The 21,396-nt window shown below is 47.4% G+C and overlaps 1 protein-coding gene across 2 annotated transcripts in view; it reads right to left on the bottom strand.

The window, feature by feature from the left end:
- The window catches only part of TBC1D32 (TBC1 domain family member 32), a 386,630-nt gene extending 369,676 nt beyond the window's left edge, over positions 1–16,954 (bottom strand). For both annotated transcript variants that reach the window (XM_083176796.1, XM_083176797.1), the window contains exons 1-2: positions 16,814–16,954; positions 3,421–3,641 (exon numbers count right to left, since the gene is read on the bottom strand). In XM_083176796.1, the coding sequence (XP_083032922.1) occupies positions 3,421–3,578 (158 nt within the window). In that variant the 5' untranslated portion in view covers positions 3,579–3,641; positions 16,814–16,954. The remainder of the gene's footprint in view (positions 1–3,420; positions 3,642–16,813) is intronic.
- Positions 16,955–21,396: the final 4,442 nt, after the last annotated feature.

Below are 21,396 nucleotides of genomic sequence, written 5' to 3'. Positions count from 1 at the left end.
TCGGGGAGAAATACCTGAAAATTAGGTTGCTGCAGTTTCAATCAGCTCAGTACCGGACTTCCAACTTAATTCTCACAAATCTAAAAGTTACTAATTTGTAAAAAATAACAGGTGCTTTTACCTCATTTGAGCTACTGGACACAGAGATTTCCACTGTTATTGCCATCTGCTTTCCTCATTTGCCAATCTTTGGTCTACTCGACAACAGATATTGATGCCATAACATCTGCCAATTTAGTGTCCTAACTCTCTGTAAAACAGTGGGCAGGAAGCCGAAGACAAATGCTGGGCACATAGCATCTTTGAGCAGGCAGAAAGCCGCAGGTAAACCCATGAAGCACAAGAGCTTATTTTTTTTTAAAGAGCCAGATGGTAAAGAAAAGTTTAGTTCCAAAAATACAAATGATGGTGCAAATAGGACACACAAGCAGCTTCAGCTGATTAAATATGATATTTCTATATTCTGGGAAACTCTGACGGTCATTAAAACACTGTAATGTAGCATTCCGTATGCTGATATACCTGCAGTCACGCACAGTATATAGGATGCTGCATATCATTGTTTGTGCATTCTAGACACACTGCAACAGAAAAAGTCACATGCAAATATGCTATGTGCTAGAGTCACATGGACCCCATGCTTATGTGTAACAAGACTTTTATCGCACCGAGGATAGATGTATGTGGACACATCTGTATGTGTATATGTATATTTTGTATCACGATCCCCCACAGTCATAGGCATGTTTGTGATGGTGCAGTGAAAATGGGTCCCTGGATCCAGGGGATTATTACTCTGCACATCCTGCAACCAGATCATAGTCTTACCAGGTGCCAGGAAGTGGATCCCCCCTCCTTCATAGCCAGGGGCTGGCTGGCAACTTTCAGCCTGGGGGGCAGTACAAGCAAGTGGCCCACCACCCTCACCATCGTTTCACCACCCAAACCTCTCCCTTCTCCTCTCTAGTATGCAGCAAGGATTAAACAATCATTCCCCCCCACACACACACACACACACACACACACACACACCAGAAACGGGGACAGTGCGTGCCGAAGGTACGTTGCAAAAATTTACACTGTAATGCCACACACCGCAATGTCCATTACACATAAAGCCAAAAGCATAATACCCATTAAACATAATGCCGCACACCATAATGCCCATCAAACATAATGTCACACACCATAATGCCACACCGTAATGCCCATTACACATAATACCACACCGTAATGCCCATTACACATAATGCCGCACACTGTAATGCCCATTACACATAAAGCCAACACCCATTAAACATAATAATGTCTATTACATATTATACCACATAACTGCTGCTTACCTACATGTTCACTGTCAGGAGGTATATTGCTCATTGTCACGGGTTACATGCTTATTGCCAGACAGCTTATGTACATATGACAGATGCAGTATATGTATATATGAGAAAGGTAGTGTATGAATGTATATATGTATGGAGGCAGTGGATGGATGTATGAATGTGTATATACTGTATGAGAGGCAGTGAATGGATGAGGGGACATACAGTAAAGGGGGGGGGGGGTCAGACTGGGGGGTGTACAATTAAGTGGGTCAGGCTGGGGGACATACAAAGGGGGGTATATTTCATCTTCCAACAGCGTAACAGACCCTCTCTGTATATTTTATATTTATTTATTAGCAGTTTCTTTACAGAAATGAATATGTGGGGTGCTGGGAAGAGGGTATTTGGGGGAGCAGAGGCGGTATTCTGCAGCTTTGCCTAGGGTGTCTATAACCCTTGCACCGGCCCTGCCTCTGTCACCACTGAACCTCTCCATTCCACTGCACCTCTACGCCCGTTACCCCTGCACTTCGCCCCATTTGTCACCGCTGCACAGCCCACATACACCCCGTAACAGCTATCACCATACCCCTACACTACTCCCCCTGTCCACCCACACACTACTACTGCACATGTCTTCCCACATGTACCCCATACCCCTCTACCCCCAACATACCCTACTCCCCCTATCTCCTACAAACACTCTAATATAACAACACATCCTGCACTTCAGTTCCTGTCCCCCAATATACACCCCATAATAACCCTCTATCCTGGCCACAGACCCATTCCACTGACTGTCCAACATACATATGCCATAAACCCCCCCAACCCATATGACCATCTGATGGGCACTGACAGTCCCTAACATTCCTGTACACATCCCATAACACCCTCCTTGCCCCCTTTCTTCACATACCACATTACCTCCTTTATATTTGCTGTCGTAGTACCCTCTGGTAGCCACATTGTGGGAGCCGGGCAGGAGGAGGTTAGCTGTGGCGGGCGGCTGGCAGCTGGATCTGTTCACCGTCCTGCAGCCTGTGCAGGCCCAGCGCAGGCTGTATGATCACAGACAGGTGATAAGTCAGCCGTCACAGCCCGCAGTGCGATGGCGGCTGTGACGGCTGTAACAGGGCTGTTGGAGGGGGCGGGCGGGGTAAGGACGGGGGGGCGGCACCGCTGAACTTTAGTAGTAAAAATAAAAGCAGCCAGAAATGTTGGCAGCCTCTGTGGCTAGGGGTTCCTTACACAGCGTGCCAGCGCTACCCGAATCCGCACTTCTGTGTAGCGCTGGCTGCACTGACAGACACTAGAGGTATGGCAGTAACTCTAGAGTCTGTCTCCTCCAAGTCGGCGGCCATTTTTGGAGGGGCCGTCGCCTTACAGAAGGCTGACTGCGGCTGGACCCGGAGGCGGAGGCGGAGGCAAGATGCATTGCACATGCATACAGCAAGTAGATACCGGCCCTGGGGGGCATTTGGCACCCTGCCCCCGGCCCAGTCCGCCCCTGTAGGACCATAGCGTAATCATCCAAATTACCTTTTTGTAAGATGGTGTCACAGAAGAGAGGGGATACCTTCTTGCGAGCACAAGGTAGGATTTGAAGCAAAGGGGTAAAAGGGTGGTGCTGCTGCCGATTAGAGCCACTGCACATGGGGCCCATCAGGCGTTGAAACAATTCTGCCTATAGTATATACCACTATGTAAAATATGTTAGCATAGATAAAAGATAATACTAATACTCTTTTGGTGCTTTCATGGACAGTATAGCCCAACCTCTTACGTTAATAGTACAAGCACTATGTTGTCATTTTTATTCTGAGCCACGTTTCACATTAATTCTCATGAGAACAGCTTACATTTGGTATACAGTTCAATGAGCCCTCAAGCTGCATTGTATAACCATTTTCCACAAAACTGTCTGGCAACAACAATTCACTGTAAGTATGAAACTTCCATACATTTACCTGCAAGCAAACAAGAACCACTTTCATCTACAGCAAACAGATTTAATCGGAAACCCTCAGCAGTTTTTTCATGTTTCTAAAAGACTTCTAAACTTTATATGGTAATTTATGAACAATCTAATTACTTGTGAAAATGTTCATCAGTTTCCTCAAGATGCAGCAGAATCTCCTCAGCACATTCAGCAGACGGTGCAGTGGTCAGTCTTTCCTTTACACTTTGCAGGAGCTGTCTAACCATTGACTGGAGCGAGACTTCATCCTCAGCCGAAAAACTAGCCATCATTTACCAGTGGTCTTCAGATGCAGATACTGCCACTAGTTGCAGAGAAGGCATATATGGAAATTCCTAAAAAATAAATAAAAAAAAAATGCTGACATTTTATATTTAAAATAAATGAAACGAATTACAAAGTGACCATGCATCAAAGTAGATACATGTATTACACAGCTACAATGTCTTGAAAAATGCTGTATAATTAGGAATGCTCATTTTTTTGACCCCGTGTGGGTTTGTGATCACCTATTTACTCTGGTTGTTGCTATTGTTCACTTTAATCTAGCTGCTAATTCCTGACGATGGTCATTCTGGATTGAAACATTGACTAACTAACGCATTGGAGACGAGGGGAGAAGTTAGGACTGCACACTCTCATTGCCGGAAGCGACTTTCGGTCACGGAACATCCAGCGTGCAAACAGAAGGAGAAGACGGAGAAGACGCCGCCGCATTGCTCTGAAGAACTGGCGGAGAGGTAAGGTTAGGGACAGATAGTAACTTACCCATACCCTCCCGGAGCCGGCAATCTCCGTCTCTGTACTCAAACGGCAACTGTTGTATACCATCAAACTGAGTGCCTATCTAACTCAAGAAACCCCGGTGGAAAAACTCCACATACTCCATAAAGGAGTTGTAAACATATAGTGAGAATACTCACTTCTTTTTATACTATTTTTTATTTTGTATTTATTTTTATTCTTGTTTTTTGCTTTTGTTTTTATTTTATTTTGTGGGGCATGCACATTAGTAATTTTCATAATACAAGCGCTTGAATCTGTCACATATAAAAAATTCAAAACCCCACCTCGAGCAGCTATAACCTGAGCGCAGAAATATTCTTTTTTTTACAATGGTACAGTATGTCCCCAAGCTGCATTGGACGCTAAACTGCCTGATCGGAAAGTCTTTTTTGCGGAGGAGACGCTGAACATAGCAGAATCTGAACACATCATATAGCATGCTGTAGCGTTACCCACTAGGCCAATATGTAAAATGTACCAGCTTGTCAGCTCATTCACACCCAGAATTATTTGGTAATTAGGTGGCCGTTAAATAGTGCTCGAGGCTATGCTCAGGGTTTGTCAAATTTCACAATGTATGCAATATTATTGTACTAAAATAGCTGTATTTAATGTAATGTGCACTGGACCTCTTGTCAGGCATATTACCATACCTGTACATTGTATTCTGTAGTGCCATATCTATCCGCTGCACTGCACTCTAGTTTTCATTAGTAGAGCAATTGTCACTCAGCTGTGAAGCAGTGTAGTTACATGCTTTCACCCTAGTACACCATAACCAAACACTTATCATGGTGAGACAAGGACACCAGGATAGCAAACCAACATCTTTTGCTGAGACATGCCCCGTCATAACACATCCCCTTTCCATCACTCTGGGGCATTTCCAGCCCCTCAGCATCAGGGATTGCCTAAGCCAGTGGTTATAAGCTTTTTTTAAGCCACTAAAATCAGCTTCCATTACATCCTGGCCAAAGTCCTTCCATGAAATTGCACATATATTCTTTTTGTGATAATTATCTTGGGTTTGGACTAGAGATGTGCGGGCTCGGATATCAGAGATCCGAGCCCCCACGGACGTCATCATTCCGAGCCCGATTCCGAGCAGCGCTCGGAGATTCCCGCCTGACTCGGTCCGTCCGCGTGATTAGAACGTCATCTCCCGGCGTCGGATTTCGCGAGGCTTTATAAGCAGCTGCCGCGCCCCCGCCATCTTCACTCCAGTTAAGTAGTGGGTTGGGAGAGGGTGTGTTGGTGCTGCTGCTGGGGCTTAAACTTGAGCTTGTCCTTGAGCTTTTGCAATCGCTGGTGCTGTCTCTCAGTGCTGCTGTGTAGTAGTCTAACTGTGTACTTGTAGTACTACTGTCTCCTCTGTGCGGTCTACCTCTGGTGTGCTGTGCTGCCTGTAATTGATTATTTTATTTGCTGGGGCTGTCTCCCTCAGTGCTGCTGTGTACTCTGTTCTCAGCTTAGGACAACAGTCTAACTGTGTACTTGTAGTACTACTGTCTCCTCTGTGCGGTCTACCTCTGGTGAACTGTGCTGTAATTAATTATTTTATTTGCTAGGGCTGTCTCCCTCAGTGCTGCTGTGTACTATGTTCTCCTCTGCTTAGGAGAACAGTCTAACTGTGTACCTGCCTGTAGTACTGTCTCCTCTGTGCTGGGGCATACCTCTGGTGCTGTGCTGTGCCATTTATTATATATATAATTATTAATTAATTATATTAAATATAAATATATATATAGTCCACTGGTGCTGCACTGCTGCCTGCACTGAATCTGCCAGTCTGGCGGTCTGTGGTCTGGGGCTCACTGGCTAATAAATAATTAAATACTGCCTGCCTAATAAATAATTAAATACTGCCGTATATCTCTACCTTTGTGGTCTGGGGCTCACTGCCTATACTGCCGTATGTACCGTCTGGTCTGGGGCTCACTGGCTAATAAATAATTAAATACTGCTGTATATCTCTACCTTTGTGGTCTGGGGCTCACTGGCTATACTGCCGTATGTACCGTCTGGTCTGGGGCTCACTGGCTAATAAATAATTAAATACTGCCTGCCTAATAAATAATTAAATACTGCCGTATATCTCTACCTTTGTGGTCTGGGGGTCACTGGCTATACTGCCGTATGTACCGTCTGGTCTGGGGCTCACTGGTTAATAAATAATTAAATACTGCCTGCCTAATAAATAATTAAATACTGCCGTATATCTCTACCTTTGTGGTCTGGGGCTCACTGCCTATACTGCCGTATGTACCGTCTGGTCTGGGGCTCACTGGCTAATAAATAATTAAATACTGCCGTATATCTCTACCTTTGTGGTCTGGGGCTCACTGGCTATACTGCCGTATGTACCGTCTGGTCTGGGGCTCACTGGCTAATAAATAATTAAATACTGCCTGCCTAATAAATAATTAAATACTGCCGTATATCTCTACCTTTGTGGTCTGGGGGTCACTGGCTATACTGCCGTATGTACCGTCTGGTCTGGGGCTCACTGGTTAATAAATAATTAAATACTGCCTGCCTAATAAATAATTAAATACTGCCGTATATCTCTACCTTTGTGGTCTGGGGCTCACTGCCTATACTGCCGTATGTACCGTCTGGTCTGGGGCTCACTGGCTAATAAATAATTAAATACTGCCGTATATCTCTACCTTTGTGGTCTGGGGCTCACTGGCTATACTGCCGTATGTACCGTCTGGTCTGGGGCTCACTGGCTAATAAATAATTAAATACTACCGTATATCTCTACCTTTGTGGTCTGGGGCTCACTGGCTATACTGCCGTATGTACCGTCTGGTCTGTGGCTCACCGGCTAATAAATAATTAAATACTGCCTGCCTAATAAATAATTAAATACTGCCGTATATCTCTACCTTTGTGGTCTGGGGCTCACTGGCTATACTGCCGTATGTACCGTCTGGTCTGGGGCTCACCGGCTAAAAAATAATTAAATACTGCCTGCCTAATAAATAATTAAATACTGCCATATATCTCTACCTTTGTGGTCTGGGGCTGACTGGCTATACTGCCGTATGTACCGTCTGGTCTGGGGCTCACTGGCTAATAAATAATTAAATACTGCCGTATATCTCTACCTTTGTGGTCTGGGGCTCACTGGCTATACTGCCGTATGTACCGTCTGGTCTGGGGCTCACCGGCTAATAAATAATTAAATACTGCCTGCCTAATAAATAATTAAATACTGCCGTATATCTCTACCTTTGTGGTCTGGGGCTCACTGCCTAAATACTGCCGTATATCATTATCTACCTGTCTGGTCTGGTGCCCACTGCTGAGAGTCATTCGTATGAGGGACTTGTCTTTTAAATGCATACAACTGATTGCATTCCACTAATGAGAGTAATTGATTGCTGCACCAATCGCCCACTGCTCCTCGGCTGCACTGTGTAAACAGTGCACAATCAAGCCAGATAGGGGTCTTGGTGCTTGTTTTGAGGTTGTAGCAGGGGAGTGCAGCTACGAGTCGTAACACCTTGAGAGAAGATCAGTACTTCTCTACCGGCAAAGGACATCCTCCTCGACAGAGCGCACAGCTTCACGAGGGACGCATGTGAAGCAGTGAGCAAAGGGAACACCCGCCTAGCGAGCCAGATCACCTGAATCCACCCTAGCGATCAATAGAGTTACAGAAGTCGCAGCCAGATAGAACTCTTCCAGCTGCCACCTAGTCATTGATTAGCCCCCTCCCCTCCACCCATTAGGCAATGATTGACGAGACGAATGGTAATAATAAATAATAAATGAATAATATTACTAATCACCAAATTAAAAATCAGATGAAATTAATTATAAATAATCATAATCACAATCAAGCCAGATAGGGGTCTTGTTGGATGTTAAAGTGATCGAAACAGTTACACACTTGCAGACAAACTCTGTGCTGCACAAAATGCCCACCGCTCCTTGGCTGCACATGGTAAACAGTGCATGATCAAGCCAGATAGGTATCTTTTATGGGCCTATTTTTTTAAACTGCCATCATGTCTGCCGCTGCAGTGCCACTCTTACATGAGCCACGTGTTTGTGCCGCACACTTGTGTGGCTTAGCATAGTTATCCAGCTACCTCAGTGCAAACTTTGGCAATAAAAACAATATTGTGAGGTGTGAGGTGTTCAGAATACACTGGAAATGAGTGTAAATGAATGTTATTGAGGTCAATATAGCGTAGGAGCAAAAAAACCACCAAATTCTGCCATTTTAGCTGTTTTTAGGCTTTTTTTAACAAAAAAATCAGAACCCAAAACCCAAATAAATCCAAACACAAAACACTTAGGAGGTGTTTTGCCAAAACCCATTAGAACCCAAAACCTCAAGGTAATCAGAACCCAAAACCCAAAACCCGAAAAGTGGCCGGTGAACATCCCTAGTTTGGACTCATCGGAGGTGCATGGAGGAGCAATGGAATCTGGAGCAGACTAAATATGCAGTATATTACATACTACTGACTAACAACTCAAGACTTAATCTGAGTATACATGTGACTGGGTATTACCAGAGATGTAAGGCTGGGAGCACACCAGATTGTACACAGCCATAATGCGGGCAATGAGAACTGGTGAGGGAGCCAGTTTTGGCAAGTACATACACTCTGGCCAATGCAGTCAGCTATAGAGCGATGGTAGCATGTCTATCACTAGCATTGTCTTTATCGGCACTGCAAATAGGGATGACGGGGGATGCCATTGATGACGTAGGCGTAGGGGAACGCGCATTGTCAGCTGGAGGATATGAACATTTTTATTTTGAACCAACGGAATTAGCCAAATCTCATAAAATGTCATCTAGTGTGTAACAGGTTTTTGGTTGTCACCAAACCAGTAGTCCTCAAGAACTCTGTCTAGAGGTAGAGTTTCCGCTAGTTTGTTTTTTCATTTTGAAAGTGATCATATGCAACATGCCCTGTAAGTGGTGGCTTGTGCCCTGTGCCTGCATTTTTCCCACAGCGGTAGCAATATACACACTCAGAGTGTGCTGGTGACTAACAATCATAAAATATTTGGACAAGCAGAAGCGAATCGTGTCCCTCACAACATAAATAAAACTAAGGATGACATATAAATCCAATTTACTCAATTTAATTATTTCCCTAAATTTCACAATAAACTTTTGGCCTATGGGTGCCATGAAATAAATTATGATACTCTAGGAAGCTTTGATTCCAAAAAGTGTAGGAACCACTGGGTTAGGCAATCTATGATGATGGGGGGCTGGAAATGCCCCAGAGTGATGGAAAGGGGATGTGTCATGACGGGGAATGTCTCCACAAAAGATGACATCCCTTTCTGTGGGTGCATGCAGCTGTGCCCTCCTCAGCATCCTGCCCTAAAAATGGTGGACATTAGGAGTCATGCTCATTTTGGACAGGAAAAATCCACTGTCAGTGTGTCAGCCCATACCTGTGTCTACCATTTCCCATCCCTATGTCCTCCCTCCTACTGATCCACGTATCAGCTCTCCTTCTACCCCCTCACATTTGGGTTTGGACCTGTTGTATTATGTGTGCTGGTGTCATGAAGTCTAGGACATGGCTCACACCAGCATCCCAGCTCAAGATCTCTAGCTGCTATTCTGGAGTCTGGTCATAATCCATTTAAAATGCTCCAGGCAACTCTATCCTCCTCCAGTGCCTGAAGGAATACTAAGATCCCAGCAACTTGTCCTGCGTGATGTGCCAGAACAGAACTAGGTGGGTATGCGCAGTCGGGTGGGGTATATGGTTCTGACAGTCGGTATCCCGACAGTCATTAGCCCGACGTGCCGGACTCAGACAGCATGGCGAGCGCAACAAAAGCCCCTTGCGGGCTCGATGAGCTCGCCACGCTGCGGGCACGGTGGCTCGCTACACTCGCCACCTATTCTATTCTCCCTCTATGGGGTCATGGACCCCCATGAGGGACAATAGCTGATGGCCATTGGGAACCCGTCTGTCTGTGTTTTAACAGTCGGGATCCCGACATCGGGTAAATGACTGTCGGGACCCCGTCCGGCACCCGCGCAGTCCTGGGCATCACTGAGTGCAGTGTAGTATGGAAACAACAGAGTCAATTATTTCTATAGGGAATTGATTCATGGTTGCCTACCTGACCCTCTCCATGAGGGAGAAAATGCTCTGTTTCTGGACTTCCCTGGTAATGTATGATTGCCATCACCTGTGGGGAGCTAGGAAATTGATAAGAAAGCTGTTTCACCACAGGTGATATCATACATTACCAGGGAAGTCCAGGAACAGAGCATTTTCTCCCTCATAGAGAGGGTCAGGTAGGCAAGTATGGTTGAGATACAGAGGTTTTGTAAGGGTGACAGACATCTTTTAGATCAGAATGTTCACAAAGCAAAATGTGTAAGAGCCTTTTTTGGATATGTTTTAAATGATATGCGCAAATCCACTACATGCCACTATATAGCACAGGTTCTCAAACTCGGACCCCCCATAGACCCTTATTCAGATCTGATCACAGTAAAAATTTGTTCTCAAAATGGGCAAAACCATGGCCCTTATTCTGATCGGTGCGACCGGATCCGATTATGCGGCCAGGACCGTGCGTGCGAAACCCCGCCTTCCATACGGATCGCCAACTCCGTCCGTAGGCAGTAAGAAGCTGGCCGAACGGACCGCACGTGTATTTTTTACAGAATACGCCTCCTCCATCTAAGGGAACCTCCCCCATCATTCGATGGTCGCAGACCATCGAATGCAGGACCGAGTGCTCCACCAGCTCCCGCAACCTCAGACCACACGGACATTTCTCCGTGCAAAAGCAGGGATCTGGGCGGGCAGCTGACATCCGGCGATGTCATATGTCCGCCCCCTACACGTGCGTCACGGCCGCATTACCATACGTACGCCCAGCGTTTACATGGGAACGCCCATGAAACGCGGGGCGTATGCTTATGGTAATGAGCCAAAATAGCCCTTCACGCCCCTCTCCACCCACTGTTCGGAGTGTTCACATATCATGCGGGATTTGGCCGTACGCCCCGCTCGCACATGCGCAGAGATGCCTCTGCACATGCGCAGATACAAAACATCGGCGGGCCGAACGCACGCGGATATATCCGCACCGACCAGAATAAGGGCCCATGTGCACTGCAGGTGGGGCAGATGTAACATGTGCAGAGAGAGTTAAATTTGGGTGGGGTGTGTTGAAACTGAAATCTAAATTGCAGTGTAAAAATAATGCAGCCTGTATTTCCTCTGCACAGAAACATAAGAACTCACACAAATCTAACCCTCTCTATACATGTTACATCTGCCCAACCTGCAGTGCACATGGTTTTGTCCATTTTGAGAACAAGTTTGTACTGTGATCAGATCTGAATAAGGGCCATAGTACATGTTTTGCACAGAATCACAAGTTAAATAATTAGCTCCACCTGTGAATCTATTATAATGTGTCAATGAGTAACGAGTGCACCTGACGGGTGACCTGGAAAACGTGAACTGTGTGGGGTCCCTAGGACCGAGTTTGAGAGCCCCTGCTCCATATGAATAACATAGCATAGAACTTAACTCAAGCTACACATACATGACACTTGTAGGGGACAGGAAAGCTCCATGTGCTCGCACTGTCACTGTACAATTCCCAACCTAAAAACCCCATGTCACAGAAAAAACGATCAAGCAAATTAAATTATACTTGTATGTTATCAATTGTAATACAGTACTGAGCTCTAATTGCTCTCCTATTACAATACTGAGAATCATCTGAGGAGAGTGAAGACCAATAGGAGATTAACAGCAAGGATGGCAGAAACTCACTATCCTTTTGAGTACACTAAGCCAAGGTACGTATAATCACCTGATGGGTGCATCCAGACACCTTTATTGATTATGTGACAGCTTAGAAGATGGAGCAGTATCTAGAAGATCACATAATAGATTGTAGCCACGCTCCTTGTTGCCGCACGTGCATACGCATCCCGGCATGCTGCAGCATTTGTCGAGCTGCAACTAGTAATGATATGCATGCGCGTGCATACCCATAACTCAATCGATGAGTGTGGCTAGATCTTTATTAACTACTCACATACTAAAATATTTACAAAAATGAATATTGTTAAATATTTATGTGCTTTAATATACATTTTTTTTCTTATTTCTTATTGCATAGTTCATTATACACTAAACTGTTTTTATATTTGTTATGTATTTTGTTGATTCTTTATGTGCTTTGATATACTATTAATACATAAGTTTATTCAACTTATTCTTGCATAGATCATTATACACTGAAATGTTTTTATACTAGCAGTTATGTTGTGTACACACGGGGCAATAAGGCTTCCGATGTTGCCGATTTAGTGAACATCGGAAGCCATATTGCCTGCTTTTTTAGGCCTTGCGAGCCTGATGCGCTGCCGATGCACGCTCCCGTGTGAGCGCAAATCGGCAGTGAAAAAGAGAGGGCACCCTTTACTATATAGTGCAGATCTGCACTATATAGTAAAGGGTGCCACTGCATGCATGCCGTGAGATGCGAGTCCCGATACGATCTGATCGTATCGGGACTCGCATCTCAGTGCATATCCTGCCGTGTGTACACAACATTACACATGTGAGTAATGTTTTATTTTAAATAATTACTTTTTGGTGCAACATTGTTGAGAGTATTATGTGTGGATTAGTTGATTGATAAATATTTGATACAAGTTATTCTGTGTTTGTTATTTTATGAGGCATATTTGAGACACAATCCATTTTATCCAAGCAGCCTCTGATGCCCCTTTCAGACCGCACTAAGAAAATGGGGTTTTAACCGATTTTTAACCATTTCAAAATGGTAATATGTGCCGTCTGAAAGGTGCAGAGTGATTTTACCGTTAACAAAAAAACGGTTTTTGGAAACGGTAAAAAAAGCAGGGTCCTACCCGTTTCAGACCTGTTTTTTTGTGTGTGTCTGAACGGGTCTGAAACGGTATTTAGGACCCAGCCAATAATGGTCCACTCTGTGCATATCTAATGAGCGGACCACTATTGGTTCCCACACACACACACACTTGGGCAGCGCAGGAAGGGAATGATCACGCTGGGGGCAGGGGGTCCCTGCAGTGTATGTTAGATCAGTGGTGGGGTCCCTACAGTGGATGGGAACTAGTAATACTAGTACCCCCTGTATTAAGTATCCACTGCGCTCATTAGATATGCACGGAGGCAGTGGGGTTTAGCACCTGGGAGACAGCGCAGGGAAGGGATCCGGGCAGCAGGGTCAGGTCAGTAGCGCTGGCGGGCAGGGGGTCCCTGCGGCGGATGGGAACTAGTAGTTCCCATTCGCCGCAGGGACCCTGCCGCTGATCTCACATACGCTGCAGGGACCCCCTGCCTGACAGCACTACAGACCTGACCCTGCTGCCCGGATCCCTTCCCTGCGCTGTCTCCCAGGGGCTAAACCCCACTGCCTCTGTGCATATCTAATGAAGCAGTGCATATTTAATGAGCGGGTCCTCGACCCGTGCAAATGTAATGAGCGGGTCCCGCTCAGTACATATGCAGGGGGCGGGGACCCGCTCATTAAATATGCACTGCACGGGGTCCCGCTCATTAGATATGCACGGAGTGGGATCAATAGTGCTCACTGCTGCCTGGTTCCTGTTTCTGCAAAAAAGGGTCTGAAATGGGTAGGACTGGTAAATGCAGCAAAGTAAGGCTAAAAAATTGGCAATATACTGTTTTGGAGCTGCTGTGTGAAAGGTGTATTACTGTAGATACTATGATGAGGGTACCGTGGCAAATAAAGGAACATGTGGAGTGGTTTGATGAAATAGAAGGGGTCATAATGGGGCCTCTGAGGATATATAAAGAGGAATGTGTGAGCTCTAATGACAAAAGAAAGGGCATGTAAGAGCCTGAAAACAACAAAATAAAAAAGGTGATAACCTAACATAAGCTGTGTACACGAGGGAGATATATTGCTGAGCAATATATTGCTCAGTCTCTCCTTTTCATCAGCGACCAGAGATGGTCGCTGATGAAAAGAAACCTCTGCTGGGGGGGAGCAGCAGAGGTAATCAGCAAGCTCCTGCGACCATCTATTATAATGGAGCTGAAAACGGGAGTGCGCACCCGGCGATTTATTGCCGGGGCACACTCCCATCAATGGCAATATGGTCGCCAGCGATTTCAGCAAACATCGCTGCCGTGTGTACACAGCTATACTTATACTATATAATAATAAAAAACAGCCTTGGAGGGAAAGTTTACCTAAATATTGACATAAAATTACCAGAGCGCCACCTCCCAGAGGGCCTTATTCTAGTTCACTCTTTCTGACAAAATCCTTCTTAGATGGACAAAATGTGCACTGCAGGGGGGCAGATATAAAATGTGCAGAGAGAATTAGATTTGGGTGAGTTATTTTGTTTCTGTGCAGGGTAAATACTGGCTGCTTTATTTTTACACTGCAATATAGATCTCAATTTGAAGTAAAACTCCACCCAAATCTAATTCTCTCTGCACAAGTTACATCTGCCCCACCTGCAGTGCACATGGTTTTGTCCATCTAAGAAGGATTTTGTCAAAAAGAGTGAACTAGAATAAGGCCCACAGTGAGCAAAACTAATGATAAAAACCAAAAGTGTTCTATTTTGTTAAATGTTCAACAAAATGATACTACAAACAAACTGATTGGTTACAATACATAACCATGCAGATGGTAATGCTATGGTAAATCACACATTATGCAAGTTATAAATGGAGAAATGAATCTCAGGAGCACCACTGCCTGCTTGCTTAATTATAGATCCAGATGAAAGCATCTACAGCAGGGCTGGGCAATTGCGGCCCTCCAGATGTTGAGGAACTACACATCCCAGGATGCTTTGCATTAGTTTTGCTATGTGGCCATGCTGAAACTGATGCAAGGCATGCTGGGATGTGTAGTTCATCAACATCTGCAGGGCCGCAATTGCCCAGCCCTGATCTACAGTGTCAGTCAGTCATTAGGTTGACACCAAACAGTCAACATGCAAAAGGTTGACAGTGACAAAAGGTTGACATGCACAAGATCATCATTGTGAAAAGATTGACACAAGCAAAAAGGTTGACATTAGTTTTTTCAGGTGTTTTTGGGTGTCAATGACCTGAGCACCTTGGGTATGGGTCATTAGATCGACATGCATTGGGTCAACATGGTTTAGAGCATTGGGTCAACATGGTTTAGATCAATGGCAAAGTTGACATGAGTTTTTCACTTTTTTTTTCCTGAATATCAACATACTGTAGTCAAAAAGGACACTGCCGAAGTGTAACGCTGCACTCGTCATGCATCGCGTCCAGTGTCTTGCTGCGCTCGGCACACTATTCTATTCTCCCTCCATGCCCTAGTGTATGGTAGGGCATGAAATACCTCCTGTTGGCACAAGTCAGCTCAAGAAAACTTAAAACACTAATGTTGACCTTTTGACTGTCACCCTTGCCATTGTTGACCTAATGCTTGTGTTGACCTTCCAACCCTTAGCCATGTTGACCAAGTGTGAGAAATGAGCCCGTCCCTGCTATGTGCTGAGCCGGGCACCGGGGGGTCTGCGCATGCCTGGTTAGCATTGACATCCCGCAGAACTCGCTGACCGCACTGCCCCAGCAGCAGTGCGATCCATAGCCCGTAGGCTACAATGGGCTACTGCCATCTCAGTGGTGGTAGCCCAGGGATGCGGAGCACTGCTGCCTGATTTTGATACATTGGGCCTCTTCGCATCCCCCATAGAAACCTATGAGGGGGAAGTGGCCAGTGGCGGTGCAGATGGGATCGCAGTAGGGACCGGAGATTCCTGCTGCAGTCCCTCATACGTAGTGTTCATTCTAGCACTCGCCATCTTTGAAAACCCATGCAGTTCCTCTTCCCTGCCTGGAGTGTCGCTGTCTGCTGTAGTGATTCTAGCACAGTGTGGTCTGTATATCAGCACTGATATGCAAACCAGACCTGTACTAGAAACACCACAGTAGACAGCGACACCCCAGGCAGGTAAGAGGAACTGCATGGGTTTTCAAAGATGACAAGTGCTAGAATGAACACTACTACATACATTCAGGTAATCTTTAATATTTGCGGCTAAACCCCGAAAACAGGTGTTTGCGGATTTAGCCGCAAATATTGAATGATAAATGGGCCCATAAATCATGGCAACTCATGACAACCTTTTCACGTGCAAAGATTTGTTTGTGTTGACATTTTGTCACTGTCAACCTTGTGCATATGAATCTTTTATTGTCTATCGTCCAGATACAATACAATTACTACCATAGCAAAGCTGTATATTCGCATACACACAGTACAGACCAACTTTGTCATTAGGAATACACAGGAGGGCGCTATGTATTGCTTCTCACCATGGTAACAGCCCGCATGCAGCCCGTCACAGAAGGCAGGCCCTATGCTGTGGGGCATTGCTATAGCAACACACGTAGCGTCACATGCATTGTGTACCGGCCAACGCAACTGCAGCTGGCCAGCTGCACACACGGGGCTGATGCTGTGCTACCTCTCACACACAGACCCGCACAGAGCATATGTTACCAGAGCCGCCGCATATGTGATGCAGACAAGCGATGGTTATACCCTGTAGCAGTAATCACTGGGATACAAATACCACACTCCCCGGTGTATGTGTGTGTGGCAGTGTGCGGCTTTTAGTGTAACCACCGGAGGACACTATAAGAGACACATAGCACAGTATTAAAGCACTCACTGTCTGCGGTGACCGCCGCCTGACTCCCCGTTGACTGTCCCGTCCTACCACTCAGCAGCAGCACGGTAGTGTCTAGTTCCTTTTCTCCAGGCTTACCAACATTACGTCACATACCACGTGACCATCACATGATCAACCCATGTGACCACTATACTGCAGCGGGCTTTTCAGACGCCGTTCAGTCTGTCCATGCTACCAACATCCTGCGTGATACTGCGCGGTAGAGATGGGCAAAACGGATCACTAGCGAGTGCTGGGATCCAGTAAATCAGTCCGTGAAAAGATCCGTATCTTATAGGCGGGTCAACTGCTCACTTTGAAAGAAGGGGTAATTTGTTAATAACGAATCATAATTTATTTTACAAACATTTATTGCCATTTTTTTACTTTTTTAAACAAAAAAAACAGTGAGCTGAACAAATAAGAACATAGGTACTTATGTAGTATCTGGGCGTCCGATTTAGAAATCGGATCGCATCGCATGCGACCAAATCGTATGCGATGCGATGGTCAAGATTTTTCCATAGGATTCAATGTTAAAATGGTCTGAGTCCATTTTAACATAGAATTCAATGGGAAAAAGGGGTCCTTTTCCTTTCCCCACTATCCAAGTGGGCATGGAGTTGGATATAAACCTGTGGCGAGCCACCGAGCCCGAAGCGTGGTGAGCGGACACAGAATACTTTAAAAAAAATATGCGTTCGCTCGCCACGCTTCGGGCTCGGTGGCTCGCTGCGCTCGCCACACTATATAAAATCAACTCTGTGCCCACTTGGATAGTGGGGAAATGAACAGGACCTTCTTAACATTGAATCCTATGCAAAATCGAATCGCATCGCATCTGATTGTATGCCTTAAGGTAAGGCATACAATCACAAAATCGGACGCCCAGATACTACATAATTACCAGAACATACATAACCAAGTAAAACACTGATCGATGGCTGGGTGCAGAATCGCCATCGATGGAGTCTGCACCGATGGCCATCCCTAGCAGCAGCAGAAGCCTTATTATTCCTTCTTTCACTTGCAGTCACAGCACTGTACTCAATCTCCGGAGTCAGTACATCTCAGCTGCCACAGGTGGCAGTGCTGAGATCAGGAAAATGCATTGTAATGAAAAACGAAACTAAAAGTAAAAGAACGACGGGATCTTCGCCTCACTCGTTCTTTCCAGGGATCCGTTCAAAAGATTCACTTAGTTCACGAACGACCCATCTCTATTGCGTGGGCTTTTCAGGCGCCAGTCAGTCTGCCTGCTGCCCGCTATGTGACCTGTCTGCCGGACGCTAGCTGACCCGCTTGTCCATGCAAACAACAAACTGCGCTGGCTTTTCAGGCGCCAGTCAGTCTGACGCCCGCTAGCCAGGGCCGGCAACAGAAATCTTAGGGCCCTGTACACTGATATTTCTGGGCCCCCCCGCATTTATAACACGGGTTATTGCCGGGTCGAGGTGCGATGTGAAAGCACCAAACTGAATAACCAGGGTCGACGAACCTGGCATTTCAACTCGGGTTATAAGAAGGGTTAAACCTGGGTTGCCCTGTGTATAATGGTCGACCCGGGTTTAGTGTGAAAGGGATGGACCCGGGATCAAAATGCTGGGTCTGACTCGGGATAGTGATCTGAAAGAGACCCTTAGACACACTGCGGCAGGACTGTGCACAACGTAATGCCTATTACACATTGTCACACACTGCAGTAACCATTACATATTATGCTGCACACCATAATGCCATTACACATTGCCGCACACCGTAATGGCCATTACACATTATGCCACACACATTGCTGCACATGATAATGCACATTACCGCACACCGTATTGCCCATTACACATTATAACACATACCATAAAGCACATTACACATTATGCCACACATGTAATGTCCATTATATAATATGCCGCCAGTAATATCCCTTACACATAATTCCCCCCAGTAGTGCCTCTTAAACATTGCCTACATTAGTGCCCCTTACAGAATTCTCATATTAGTGACAAACTGGCCCTGTTTGGTGTGCGCTCAGCTCCCATGCTGCGAGCTCTGGTGGGCAGGAGCCATATTACAAATGTCCGTCTGCGCTGGTTTGAGCCCCTCAGCAAACAAGGAGATGAGGGCACACCACACAGAGCCATGGGCGGTGAGTGGCCATGCATTGCTCCCCCCACCATCCCAGGACCCAGCGCTCTAGGTTGCAGCCTGATGAGGCCATGGCCCCCTCCCTGCAGTATTATTATCAGCACTTGCTGCTCCCTACTCCTCACTGCAGTACAGGATTAAGGCTCTGGAGGGCCTGGGGTACTTAAAACAGAGGGGCCCTATGGTAATATGACACCAAGTACCTCTCCATCCTCGTCACCCCTGCACCTCTACGCCTCCCTGTTACCCCTGCACTTCTACATCCCCTTGCCACCCCTGCATGGCCCTCATACACCCCTTAACACCTATCTCCAAACCCCTATACCCACCACACACCCTACTCCACCTGTCCACAAACTTACGCCTCATACCCCTCTCCCTATCTCCTACAAACACCCCATATACTGCTTCCCCCAACACATCCTGAACTTCAGTTCCTGTACCCCACATACACCCCATAACCCTCTATTCCCACCACACATGCCCTATTGCACCCACATACACCCCATAACCCTCTATTCCCACCACACATGCCCAATTGCACCCACATACACCCCATAACCCTCTATTCCCACCACACATGCCCTATTGCACCCACATACACCCCATATACTGCTTCCCCCAACATATCCTGCACTTCAGTTCCTGTCCCCACATACAACCCATAACCCTCTATTCCCACCACACATGCCCTATTGCACCCACATACACCCCATATACTGCTTCCCCCAACATATCCTGCACTTCAGTTCCTGTCCCCACATACAACCCATACTCACCATGGTAACAGCCCGCATGCAGCCCGTCACAGAAGGAAAGGAAAGCATATGGGGAGCAGGCTGCACAAGAGGCTGCAGCGGGGGGCATATGGTGCATAGGCTGCAGGTGAAAGTATATGGGGAGCAGGCTGCACAAGGGGGAGCATATGGGGAGCAGGATGAAGCGGGGGGGGCAACTGGGGAGCAGGCTGCACAAGGGGGAGCATATGGGGAGCAGGCAGAAGGGAAAAGCATATGGGGAGCAGGCTGCGGGGGCAACTGGGGAGCAGGGGGCACAAGGTGGACCACGCTGAAGGGGAAAGCATATGGGGAGCAGGCTGCACAGTGGGGGAACAAGGGGGAGCACGCTGCAGGGGAAAGCATATGGGGGAGCAGGCTGCACAGTGGGGGCACAAGGGGGAGCACGCTGAAGGGGAAAGCATATGGGGAGCAAGCTGCAGGGGGGGGCAACTGGGGAGCAGGCTGCACAGTGGGGGCACAAGGGGGAGCACGCTGAAGGGCAAAGCATATGGGGAGCAGGCTGCAGGGGACACAAGGGGGAGCAGGCTGAAGGGGAAAGCATATGGGGTGCGAACTGCAGGGGGGGCAACTGGGGAGCAGGATGGACAGTGAGGGCACAAGGGGGAGCACGCTGAAGGGGAAAGCATATGGGGGAGCAGGCTGCAGGGTAAAGCATATGGGGAGCAGGCTGCACAGTGGGGGCACAAGGGAGAGCACGCTGAAGGGGAAAGCATATGGGGAGCAAGCTGCAGGGGGGAGGTAACTGGGGAGCAGGCTGCACAGTGGGGGCATAAGGGGGAGCACGCTGAAGGGGAAAGCATATGGGGAGCAAGCTGCAGGAGGGCAACTGGGGAGCAGGCTGAAGGGGGGGCAACTGGGGAGCAGGGGGCAACTGGGGAGCAGGCTGCACAGTGGGGGCACAAGGGGGAGCACGCTGAAGGGCAAAGCATATGGGGAGCAGGCTGCAGGGGGCACAAGGGGGAGCAGGCTGAAGGGGAAAGCATATGGGGTGCAAACTGCCGGGGGGGCAACTGGGGAGCAGGCTGGACAGTGAGGGCACAAGGGGGAGCACGCTGAAGGGGAAAGCATATGGGGGAGCAGGCTGCAGGGTAAAGCATATGGGGAGCAGGCTGCACAGTGGGGGCATAAGGGGGAGCACGCTGAAGGGGAAAGCATATGGGGAGCAAGCTGCAGGAGGGCAACTGGGGAGCAGGCTGAAGGGGGGGCAACTGGGGAGCAGGGGGGCAACTGGGGAGCAGGCTGCACAGTGGGGGCACAAGGGGGAGCACGCTGCAGGGGAAAGCATATGGGGGAGCAGGCTGCAGGGGAAAGCATATGGGGAGCAGGCTGCACAGTGGGGACACAAGGGGAGTAGGCTGCACAGGGGGAGCAGGCTGCACAGTGGAGGCACATGGGGAGCAGGCTGCACAGTGGAGGGTACATGGGGAGCAGGCTACAGGGGGGAGCACATGGGGAGCAAGCTGCACAGTGTGGGGCACATGGGGAGCAGGCTGCACAGTGGGGGGCACATGGGGAGCAGGCTGCACAGTGGGGGCATAAGGGGGAGCACGCTGAAGGGGAAAGCAAATGGGGAGCAAGCTGCAGGGGGGGAAACTGGGGAGCATGCTGCACAGTGGGGAGCACGATGCAGAGGGGGGGGGG

The sequence above is a fragment of the Crinia signifera genome, chromosome 3, assembly GCF_055691185.1.
Source record: "Crinia signifera chromosome 3, ASM5569118v1, whole genome shotgun sequence".
NCBI classification, from domain to species: domain Eukaryota; kingdom Metazoa; phylum Chordata; class Amphibia; order Anura; family Myobatrachidae; genus Crinia; species Crinia signifera.
This window is presented reverse-complemented; position numbering and strand designations above follow the sequence as displayed.